The 12,587-nt window shown below is 37.9% G+C and overlaps 1 protein-coding gene across 4 annotated transcripts in view; it reads left to right on the top strand.

Moving 5' to 3' along the window:
* The window catches only part of pak5 (p21 protein (Cdc42/Rac)-activated kinase 5), a 94,000-nt gene that overhangs the window by 35,844 nt on the left and 45,569 nt on the right, over positions 1 to 12,587 (top strand). For 2 of the 4 annotated variants that reach the window (XM_038286029.1, XM_038286030.1), the window contains exons 2-3: positions 5,644 to 5,867; positions 8,143 to 8,187. In XM_038286029.1, coding sequence (XP_038141957.1) covers positions 5,664 to 5,867; positions 8,143 to 8,187 — 249 coding nt within the window. In that variant the 5' untranslated portion in view covers positions 5,644 to 5,663. The remainder of the gene's footprint in view (positions 1 to 5,643; positions 5,868 to 8,142; positions 8,188 to 12,587) is intronic. The other 2 variants (XM_038286031.1, XM_038286032.1) reach the window with 1 other exon arrangement.

Genomic DNA, 12,587 nt, shown 5'->3' with positions numbered 1-12,587 from the left:
GCCATGTGGTTTTAATAATCCCACTGAAGGACATACTGCAATGACCATAATACCTTTTCAGTTTTACTGCAGAGGTTTAGTTTTGGTATTTGTCATATTTGTCATTTGTCATCCCGCTAAATTCCTATGGCATAAGGGGAATTTTTTTTCACAATATCAACCTTCTTCACATACCAAACCTGTCTGTATTGTTGGTTGCAAAAATTTGATCTTTCAGAACTTTTTTTTTTTGTGAGAATAAATGTGGCAGCTGCTTTTTTTAAAGGTATACCATTTTAAAGTTAAAGTGGAGGATGTTCTTTTTCCGGGTGGATCATTAGATAAGTGGTCCTCCTACTTGTCAAGCAATCTACGTGATCAGTCCCATTTTCATTTACCGGTGGTGAGTCTGACATGGTGGAAAATTTGCAAATCTTCTTTTGCAAAGAAAGCTTGTATAAGCGATGCATCAGCAACTTTTAAACAGAGTGTGCACGAGGAGAAATGGCCTCTCCCTCGCGTTTGATAGGCGTTCCCTCTTGGGAGCGGGTACAGGGTTGTGCATGAGCATTTTATTTTTTAAAGAGGCGAGGGTGGGTCTTTTAAAAAATGTGTGAACCTCTACTATACCTTTAAGATGAGCTCAAATTGATAAAGTAAGCAAACGTGATAACTTATTATTGGCATTGTCTATTATTGGCATATTTTCTTCCTGTTGCTTTGATGAAAACCTCAATACATTCTACATTAACATTAATATCACACACTAGTCTCGTGGTTGCTGAGACTAGTTGCTTGCTATCTTGTCTTTCCCGTTTTAAAAAGGAGGTAAGAGAAGTTGGCATCATTATACCAAATTTATACTTGTGGGAAAAAGGAAATCTTTGATTACTGATTGAAAACTTCCTAGAAACTTGGGCCAATCTAAAAAAATAAAAATAAACTGATTATATTTACATTAACTATGTGTAAAAGCCTAACTTTAATTTATGCCAGGTCTCATGAGTGCAACACAAATTTTAAATTTAAATATTTTTGTTCAATTAAAAACATATCTAAAAAAAACTAAAGGGGGTCAGGCTATGCTTTGTTTCTTATTTATTTATTTATTCGTTTATTTGATAGGGACAAGTATGTTTCATGCATCATGTCACACACTATAACATTTTAGCTAAGGCTAATTCTCAATGTCTGTCCCCAGTTAGGCTTTTACACAAGCACAGTAACTGTACACAAGAAGAACAGAGCAAATTACACATTAAAACATCACAGAAATAAAATCAGGTCAGTTAGGTTATTAATGTTCACATGACTGACCTCTCAATAAAAAGTCTTTAAGTTTATGTTTAAAAAGGACCCAGTTTGACTCTCCCTTCAGTTCTGCAGGTAATGTGTTCCATGTTTTGGTGCCTTGTACAATGAAAGCTGATTGACCGAAAGAGGTTTTGCGTCTGGGAACTTGACAGTTTCCACTGTGGGCTCCTCTTGTGACTGAGCCCACAGCTCTGAGAGGAACTACACAGTCACTCAAAACCTTAGGGGCCTTATCATGCAAGCATTTATATACCAGTTTTAACTGAGCAAATTTCACAAAGTTTTCGAAATTCAGCATTTTTAAATTGTTCAGACTAACACAGTGATGGGACCTGATTGGTTTTTTATCTAAGATTTTTATAGCTCTATTATAGATCATCTGAAGAGGCTTGATAGTAGTGCTTGTGGCCTGTGACCAAGAACTAATGCAGTAACTTAGATGTGAAAAGATCATGGAGTGCAGAAAACTGTGAGCAGCGTGAAACGGTAGGGAATCTCTAATCAGTTTGAATGTGTACAAGTTTGCTTTTGTCACTCTGGACACTTTTTTTACATGGCTGTCAAATTTCAATTGTGAGTCAAGTATTAGTCCTAGATACTTGATTTCTGAGACCTGCTGGATTCTAGCTCCATTTATCTGTAAATTTAGTTCTTGAGATATGAGCTTGGTCCTAGAAGAGAACCAGACAGACATAGTTTTTTTTTTAACATTCAGAGACAACCCTGCATTATGGAACCACACTGACACAGTTTTTAGATGTCCTGACAGTTCATTAGAAACTGCTTGCACAGTCTTTCCATGAACATAAATTACTGCATCGTCTGCATATAACTGAAAACCTGCTGTTGGACAAGACTCTGGCAAGTCATTAATGTATAATGTAAATAGTAGAGGGCCAAGGATGGATCCCTGTGGCACTCCTGTATTTATCTTTAAAAATTATGATTTTTCATTGTTTATTGTGACACACTGCTCTCTTCCTTCTAAGTAGGATTCAAACCACTGTAAAGTTTTCGGTGAAAATTTTAATTTGGATAATTTTGCAATTAGAATTTTATGATTTAACGTATCAAGTGCCTTTTTGAGATCCAAAAAGACTGCGCCTACTATTTCCCCGCTGTCTATTGCCAACTTTATTTGTTCAACAAAATAACAGTTTGCTGTATCCGTAGAATAATGAGGTCGGAAGCCAAACTGTAAAGGATGTAAGATTTTATGATACTGTATGTACGCCATTAACTGATTGGAGACTATTTTTTCTAACACCTTAGAAAATACAGGCAGGATGTTTATAGGCCGATAGTTACAGGCCTGGTCTTGGGATCCTGACTTAAAAATAGGCATAACTCTAGCCTGTTTCCAGGGTGCAGGGAATTGCCCGCTCTCAATGGACAAATTAATTACATGCGTTAGAGGTTTTATGAGTGCATTTTTGTTTCGCTTTACGAAAGCAGTATTAATGTGGGAGAGATCCATGCAATTGCTTTGTTTAATTGTATTTATGGCATCAAGCACAATAGATTCACTAGTCTTCTCTATGGAGAATGTTGTGCCTGATGTAACCTGTTGTTGAATTGGTCTTGTAAGGTTTCCAAAATCAAACTGTTGGACCAGCTCCTCCACAGATGACACAAAATAATTATTAAATTCCTGGGCTATTTGTTTAATGTCTCTTATCTGCTGGTCTCCAATTTTAAGCTCAAACATTTTTGTTGTACTCTGTGGTTTTACAATGCTATTTATTTGTTTCCACATTATAGATGGACTTCCTTTGGCTTCTGTTATTGTAGATATGTAATATTCTATTTTTGCCTTTCTTAAATTTTTTATGACACGATTTCTTAAACTTTTATATATGTTGATATCAGTATTCAATTTACTTTTAAGTGATTTCTTCAAAGCCATGTCTCTCTCTTTCATCAATCTCCTGATGTCACCATTAAGCCACGGTAAAGATCTTTTTTTTTAAATGTTTTTGTTTTTTGAGGAACTTAGAAATTACTTCTTCCAAACTACTTATTAATTCTTTGCAACAGTTGTGGACATCCTCATTTTCCAAAATATTGCTCCAACTGATGCCATTTAATTCATTGTCTAAAACAGGGAAATCGCGCTTAAAAATAGTTAATATATTTGATTTAATATTGTTAACATTTTGAAGGCGTTTTTTAGAAAGTTTTCTTGCTATCAAAATCATATTGTGGTCTGACAAACCGGTTAGAAAATTGTATGATTTTAATATTTGATCTTCTTTATTAGAGAATATTAAATCAATTTGGGTCTTTGAAGACTTTGAGATCCTTGTGGCACCTTTCATTATCTGGGTAAAATCAAACTTTGTCATTAGGGTCTTAAGTTTTTTCCTTTTGCTAGAATTAAGCCAGTCAATATTAAAATCACCCAGTATGATAACTTCTGACTTATGGGCAACCATTTTCAACAATTTATCTAGTTCACCATAAAACATTTCATTGCAAGAAGGGGGATTATATAAAACCACAATTAAAAAGTGCATGCTTGATGACAGTGATACTTCAACACAAATATGCTCAATGTTTACATCATGTTCAAAGGTGACTTCAGTGCACTTAAAAGAGTCTCTTAAGTAAATTGCCACTCCTCCTCCTTTGCCTGTTTTCCTATCAGTTCTATAAAGACTATATCCTGGAATATCAATTAGATTAGAGTGAATTTTACTGTTGAGCCATGTCTCACTTAAGGCTAAGAAGTGCAGATTTGACTCTATCAATAATGTCTTAATCTCATCATGCTTTGGCAACAAACTCCTGATGTTCAAATGTGCCCCAAATATACCCTTCGGTTTACTGTTTTTGTCCCATATAACTTTAGCGTGGTTCACTGTTGAAAAAATCCGTTGAGATGAGTGTTTACTCACTACTACTCCTGTTGTAGGTTTCTGTCCAGCTCCGTTCTGCTCTGTAGGGTTAGAAACCGCTCCAGTTGATATTAGTGGTGATGGTCTATCCCGGCTCCTCGTTTTTATTGAGGGGGAAAAAAAATATTCGGGCGTTGTCCTCTTGTGATGTGATTTCCCTCTCTTCGCACACTATTGGTGTGGCCCGCCGCTCTCCCGGTGACTCGCCTCCGGATGACACCTGCGTAGTCCAGCGGCCCATGGCGGCTGACCCTGCCTTTCTCACCGGTGCGGCCGCACCTCCAGCGCTCTCCACAGCCTCCCTCCTGGGCAACAGGACGCGACCCTCCCCGAGTTGCAATGCATCCATTTCAGGCATATTCAACATATCCACAGTAGTGTCGGAGCGGCGGGGCAAGATCAGCCCGAGTAAAGCCGGCTCAGACACAGGCGCTGTCACCGCCTCCATCGCCGGCGGCTCAGACGCGGCTGGACCTGGTCCCATCAGCTGCGAGATGTCGCCAATGACAGCCGGGCCGGGGTTGAGGTGAATATCCCCTGCTAACAGTATTAGCAAGGAAAGCAGTTTAATTATTTTTGTCCATTTAGTTGTGTTCTTCTTCTGGGTGTATGGAGTGTCCGGCTTTGTATTGCGTTCAAATCTTGCTTCATCGTAGTTCAGGATTGTTGTGAAAATGATAAAATGTCCATACTCAAACTTGTTTTGGCTGGAGGTAGGCCTAACCTGGAATCCTTCATACGACTCATGTTGTACTGTCTTAACTTTGACATACATGTGTGCAGTGGGGAGCAACAATAATCCAGCGCAAAACAAAAGTAGGGCATAACTCAATCGTTGTGCGCGCTGTTGAGAGATAAGCTTTGCATTGTTTTGGTGGCGTCCCTCGTGTCTTGCGCTCCCTCTTGTTTTAGGCGGTTGGATATTTTTCCAAAGGTCTGGAAGTTTAGGCACAAGGAGTGTATGGAGAAACACATAGAGTCCAAGCAAAACGGAGCCTGACAAACCGCATTGAAATTAACTAATCTGATGTTCACCAACATCATCTCTCTGCCAAACCGCCTCTTGCCAAACCGCCTCTTGCGCCATCTTCAGATCCAAAGTTCTCCTTCATCCATTTTGGCCTGTGAGTGGAGTTGCATAAAAGTGGAGTTGCATAAAATTAAAACTGAATTTATTGCACAACATTTTACTCATATCTACTAGATATGTATAAAACTATTCACAGTCTTAAATTAGAACAACTTTATTTTAGTGCATATTTTTATCTATGTCATCCAGGCGCTTCTTTAAGATTTTTTTTTTCACATTTTTCTTTACCCTTACTTAATTTTTAGATAAGATCAGGTAGCTTTAAAGGAGTCAAGTCATAGGGGTCCCAGATAGATTATTTTCCTTATATTGTCCAATCTAATTTCTGAACAGTGTAAACATGCTTTTCCTTTGGGTTGCCAGGTTTGCCAGGGTTTACCAGCATGTTTGGGAAGAAGAAGAAACGGCTGGAAATCTCCGCTCCGTCTAACTTTGAGCACCGGGTCCACACAGGCTTCGATCCACGGGAGCAGAAGTTCACCGGACTGCCACAGCAATGGCAGAGCTTGCTGGCCGACACTGCCAACCGGCCCAAGCCCATGGTGGACCCCTCCTACATCACTCCCATTCAGCTGGCGCCAATGAAGGTATAACACAAATTTGCAGATGGCATTTGGCTTGGGCGCTAAGGACAAGTCATTACCATGTCCACATCTGCTGTTGTCATCATTTGTCCTGCATTGTCTCTGTCTCCATTTATCTATATGTCACCTACTTTTGTCTTTATGCACTTTTCTTTTTGTTAAATGTTCTTTTTATAGTCTTGTTGTCTAGCTTACATTTTCTTCTCCCTGCTTCTCTTCCCACCTGTTACTCCCCCTTTAGAGAAGAAAGGATTATAATCCATACAATTTGTCCACAATAACCCCTCAAAAATCTAAAATTATGGCAGCGTTTTGACTATTTTGATGCATTAAACTCTCACAAAGACATTATATGTGCGATAATGTATGACAGAGTGTGCCGAATTCATAGAAACTAAATAAAAACATTGATTACGAAATGCAGGAAAATTTCATTAAGTAAAACCATTTTATAATTTATAACAAGGTTTTGGTTATAGAGTTGTTCTTAATTTATAAATAATTGAAAGAGTTCACACCTTAGTTTAATATAAAATCCGGATAAATGCAAAAACGTTGGCCTAATCATTTTCAAGTTTGATAAATCACTTTAAGGAAGATATTTTAAATGCATATCCATAACTTATAACGCTGCTTTGTTTGGTCATTAGAATATGAGCTGCATATTTATACAAGTTTTGCAACTTGTATGAAGATCAGCTTTGCATATGCAAACAGTTTGCACATGTTTTAATACAAGGAAACCTTCTGAAGATCAGGCCTTAAATTTAGGAAATTTCAGGTCATTGCACTGATAGAAAATGTGTGATGTTTTAGAAATTCTTTTCAAAATTCTGTTCAAAATGTTAATGAGGTTTGCCATTACAGAGCCTTGCAAAAGACATACTTTTGAAATTTGATCAAAGTTCATAACATGCAGAACAAACAATCTTTGGGTTGTGCATGTGTCAACCAGCCATGCACATCAAGACACAACGTAAACATCAGTTTTGTTTGGTCACAGATTCTCATTTTCAGTATGATTTGGACTTAAATTTGGACATTCAAGAACTGCATGTATTTTTAACAGGTTTGATCTCTTAACCTTTTAATCCTGAAAAATATAAAAATAGATTCCCATTGCATAATACTGCCACCACCATGTCTCACCATGGGGATAGGGAGATCAATGAGTAGTGAGTAGTGTTAGTATTTCATCAGTCACAGCATTATGCAGTCAACTCTAAAAGTAAAAATTTTAACATGTATTTATTTTATGAAGGGGACTTTTTTGTGTTTTTCTTCTTGCCATTCTTCCTTAAACATTGCATTTAAAGAGTGTGCGACTTTAAGTTGTTCATTCAATTGTTTGAACAAAGCTCTATGAGATATCCAAAGCTTGTAATTTTGGTATGTAATTTAACACCAGTTCAAATGGCACAGAACCTCTCAGGGTGTTTATAGAGCTATTTGTTCAGTAAGGCTCTCTGATAAACCTCCCATATGATTGCTGAAGAGCTTTACATTGAGATTATATCAGGTGACTTCTGAAGACAAATGGTTTGATTAGATATTTTTTAAATGGTGTAAAAAACCTAAAATGCTTTCTTGAATCATTTGGGATTAAAGATCTTCTTTTGCTCTTTAACCAAAATCCCAGTAATATCAACTCTATGATGTTAATCTCTCTAATTTGAATTTTGCAAGGCACTATGAATGGCAGACAATATGGCACTGATTCTAGTATCACTTTAATTGCAAAATATGATGCATACAGTTGGTAACTAAGTTACATTATTTGTATATTAATCCATTTAATGTTTTACGCTGCTTCACCTGTTACCATTTTGCATGCTGGTGTTGCTTTTTTGTCTCTATGTCCTGTCAATGTGTGTTTCCTGTTCTCTCTCCGAGTGTCTCCTCTGATGTGTTGTTGTTCGTCCGTTCTTCTTAACACCTCACTTTGACATGTCCGATCCATTGAAACAGTCAGGAACTCTTTAAACCACCTTACACATGTGAAGATTTCTCTTGTATTTTCAGTCATTTACAACAGAACAATATTTTGTTGTTTAAGTGAGTCAGTTTCTCTGTTGTGTCTTTAAAACAATTGTATCTCCATTGCTTAGAGCCTCTTTAAACAAATAATCTATTAGTCCCCGAGGAACCACTTTCAGGTCCTCCTGTCAAGAAAACCTGAAGGTTTGGTCAAATTTGGTAACGGGGAACAGCAATATGCCACAGGAGATATCTCTGAAGAGGGGGAAACAAGAAAATAATTCTCTTGCTCTCTTCACAGATATCTCCCCAGAAAGTCCGGTCGTCAGAAACGCCGTTGCCCAAAGTATGACCTCCTCTTTCCTTTCTGTTTTCAACCCCCCTTCCTCTTTTTATTTTATATTTTTCTCTCCCAACGGTCACTCTCACACAATCCTGACTCAGCCGTTTCGTTTCCACATCCCTCCCCTGCTGCCTACTGCCATACGTTTTCAGGTGGAGGTGGTATGTCAGTGGGGACAGGGGAGGGGGGGAACAAAGAATGGCTCCACACATGACATAGCTGCATCGCTGTGCCGAGTCTTTTCTCAAAAAAATCATCTCCACTCTTCCTGTGTTGTCTCTCGCATGAACCTCCCTAGAAAGATAAGACTAACTCTAGCGGCATGCTACCTTTGTTTTCCCAATTGCTGCAGAGCACCATTGAAAATGATGATGAAGATAATCATGATGATGATAATGATGGTTGCTGTGATGTGAAGAGCATGTTGTCATGGCAGCTGATTCTGCTCCGATGGAGGCCAGTGCTCTGTAGAAAATGGGTCACGAAGGGTTTGCATGCGTTTGAGGAACCCTTCGTCTCATATCTTCTTTGAACTGCAACTGCTCAAGCTTGGGATAGAGGCACTTTTCCTGTCCTCTTCTTTCCTCTCCTTTTTAACATAGATTTCAACCTAATCTAACTACAATTTCAACTTCTTTAGAAAGTAGCAGACAAGATTGAACAGTTTACATTATGTTCTCTGCTAATTCTGCTTTTGGACGTTTGCATTTTTCACTTGTCACGGTTTAGATTTGAGAATATGCTCTACGGACTGCTTTAGGAAATGTTAGTTTTAACATTAGAATATCCTGACTGAAGACAGTGGGAGGCTGGGTACATAATAGTAAGATATATCAGACTGAAAAAGTTATGGTTTCAAAATATAACTTCTTCAGCGCCGCTGCATATATAAGCATGTAGCCTATTTTCCTGTTGTTACTTCAGGTCAGAATTTCCTGCTCTGTTTCTGGGGATGTGACGTCAAGCACTTCCATGTTGAATTAGTCCAATCCAGCAAACAATCTAAGCATTCTATTCAAGATGGTTTCTGTGGATATTAAGAAGCAACCGGCATCTAGCTCAACTCAAACAACAATGGTACCTCCATGTAAGATGTAACAAGTTAAAAAGAAAACTGTCAAGTACAAGCGAGAGCTACGAGAACAAGTTCTGTGTTTTGACTACAGGTGGCAGTATCATTAGAAAACTCTGTAATGCCTCTTCTTTTTTTTTGAGGTTTTTAGCAGCATTAGTGGCTCATTATTTTGTACAGTGGGCTGCCAGGAAAGGGGATACAACAGAGGGGGACAGACATGCGGCAAAGGACAACAGGTTGTATTTAAACCCGGGTCAGCCACATCGAGGACTAAGGCCTCCGTACATGGGTCATGCTCGCTAACCACTGCTCCACCAAAGCACGCTTTTGTAATACCTCTTCTCTGTCTGTCTGTTTGAGTTGTTGGGAAACAGGTGTACTTGTAAAATATTTAGAAAGTCTTGGTCAGCAAAATAGAATTATAGGTATTTTAAAGGTTTCATAAAGTCTAAGTAATATTAGACTAGACCAGCAAAGAAAAAAAACTAGTAAAAAAAAAAGGTGGAGGATGCAGTGTTAAAGAACTTAGTAATGATCATATAATTCAGGAGATGTTCTGTCATATTATGCATCGAACTTTGTGGTTTGGGAGCTTATATCATGTAAAATTAACTTTTTTAAGCTCTTGACTGTTATTATGCCATTTCTTCATGTAATTCATGCCTTAAGGTGGTAATTTGCTTTATTTGTTCATGTCTCAGTAATTCTTATAAATTCTACTCTCCGATTAGTGGTGAGTCCCTGTCCTGGAAAATTACACCCTCCACAAAGGGAGCCATAGGGGTGCAGTATGCAAAGAATACGTCTTGCAGCTGTAAGTCTCGAACCCCAGCTCTCTCAGCCGTCGTGTCTATTGGTAACACACTCGTCTAATGATGGTGGCAGCCTGGCTTCTGTCAGTGTGCCTCAAGCTAACAAATGAATACTTCTTTTATCATATATATAGCTATAGTTGACTTTGGATGGCTTCAAAAAGCATGATATGGAATCTGTAATCCATTTTAATCATCTTTTACTTCTTCGTGGTAATTTGGTTGATCGTATGTTAGGTATACTGCACTACAGTGCCCCCCACAAATACTGGTAGTATTGCTCTGCTTGTTGCATTTGGCTTTGCATCTGTTAGCTCCCTGGTGACAGAATAAATTATGCAAGAAATTAATGCAGAAGACAGAGGAAAGCCTCTGTGGGTATGCTTCTGTTTACATGTGAGCATAAACAGTCCTTTACTCATCAGATCAGTTAATGAGTTACTTAGAGTTTGAAATTGTTATGAAAGTCAATTTGATTCTTTTATGGCTCTTTTGCTAAGCTTAAACTGTTCATAATTTATTGATGGTTAGCAGTTTCTCCAACAGCTCCCAGATTAATCAGTTACCAGTTTATCAGACTTGAGTTGCTATAGCATTTATGTAGCATTTATTTCTTATATTAAAATAATCAGTATTTAACAAGAATTTGTATAACTGATGCTTTTCTGTTTAAATGTAAGGATTTTGGAGATATTACTATTATTATTTATTTATTATTATTATTTTTATAGTGTTCTATCTGACAATGTGGCATTAAGAATTGTTGTCTTAATACCAGAAAGAGCCCAACTGATTTTACTCTCGCAAGTGGAGCTTTATGGCCTTAACCATAGTGCTCTGCTTGATTTATATTTGTAAATAGTTTTATTATGATTTATATAGGGAATGATTCATGTTATGTTGACACTACATTGAGAAAGTAGAGGAAGAGAGAGAAATGAAAAGAAAAAATAGGGAGAAAAGATAGAGAGATTGACAAAACTTCATCAGTCTGCTTCATCACCTGCAAAGAGATATGTAAAATGAACCACACAACCAACAATACAGCAGCACGTTGATACCGTCACTGAAGTATATACAGTATAAATCAATATGAAATGTATAAGGTGGTAGCTGAAGATAAAAAAAATGGTAAGTTAGTAAGTGGATCCAAGCACCTGTAGGTATTTGTGAGAGCGTGCTAATGTATGAGAGGTTTATCCATGGGAAAATGCTCATTAGTGGTTGTGAAAAGCTATTACACCTTTCTGTTATTGAGGTAGGCAAAACTATGAAAATCAGATGTGGTCATGGTTATAACAGTTTTAGAATCTCATACCTGTTGAATTCTAAGGCTACGTTCAGACTGCAGACAAATGTGGCCCAAGTCAGATTTTCTTGCCCTGAACATGTAATCTGGCTTTTTCAAATGCCATCTGGGCCACATTTGTATTTAGTTTTAAATCCAATACAGGTCTGATCTTTAGGTATGTGACTGAACAGCCAAGTGACCCATATCAAAATTAGTATGACAGCGCGGGGGTGGGGTGGGGGGTCTAGTACAGCAAATATGAACATTGTAGACAGAGGTGTACAGTGGAGGGATAACAAAAGTTAGGCCATTCCACATTGTCTGTTGTATCATCTGACTACTTCCACTTCTTTAAATCCATCCATAGAGAGTACTTTCAGATTCTAAGAGTCTAAGAGCCGCCCCATTTAAAGGGATGTCTGATAAAAATGAATAAATAATTTAACTTTGTTGATCTCAAATGTACCTTTGCATTTAACCCATCCCCTTGGGGAACAGTGGGCTGCCACTGTGTGGACCTGCAGACCAGTGTGGGGTTAAGGATCTTGCTCAGGGAGCCAGAGCGCAGGATGTAGGGATCGAATTGGGTACTTGCAACCCTCTCAGAGCACAATCGTACTGCTCTAACTACTAGGCCATGTGAGTTGAGTATTAAGACCTCATATCAAAGCATTTTTTTAAAAAGCTTACATTCAAATTGTTCCCTCTTACTCCTGATTGTGTTTCAAACCAATTGCACAAGACATGCTAATCGTTGAGTAGATTTAAATTGCCTGCAAGCAGTGTGTTAAAAGAAAGAAAGGCTTGGTCAGCAGAAAAAAAGATTATTATTTTACCTGCTGCTGGGTTTGCCAAAGGAAATGTTGCTGAGTAGTAACACATTTTGACTATCCCTTTGGGCTGCCGTGTAATTTATTTCATAGTATAATTGCAAAACAAGAGAATAATGAATTTCTATTCACAGAAAGAGTCAAGCAATACATAATCTTCTGTTTAATGTCTTCAGGTTGGATTTTATTTGCTTGGCTTTTCACAGTGACACATGGGAAATGTGGGTCAGTTTGCTTGCACATTAAATCCACTGCTACTACATTATCTGTCAGGAAAAGATAACTGTGACCTATAACAGAAGTATGGGTCAAAGTACAACTTTAAAGAAGGGATATTTTCATGCTATTGGAGTTACAATTTTTGACGTGTTTTTCAAGATTTGTCCAAAGTCGTA

The sequence above is a fragment of the Cyprinodon tularosa genome, unplaced genomic scaffold, assembly GCF_016077235.1.
Source record: "Cyprinodon tularosa strain WSP-4 unplaced genomic scaffold, ASM1607723v1 ctg22, whole genome shotgun sequence".
In the NCBI taxonomy this organism is placed as follows: domain Eukaryota; kingdom Metazoa; phylum Chordata; class Actinopteri; order Cyprinodontiformes; family Cyprinodontidae; genus Cyprinodon; species Cyprinodon tularosa.
Note: the sequence above shows the minus strand (reverse complement) of the source record. Positions and strands in the feature narration are given on the sequence as shown.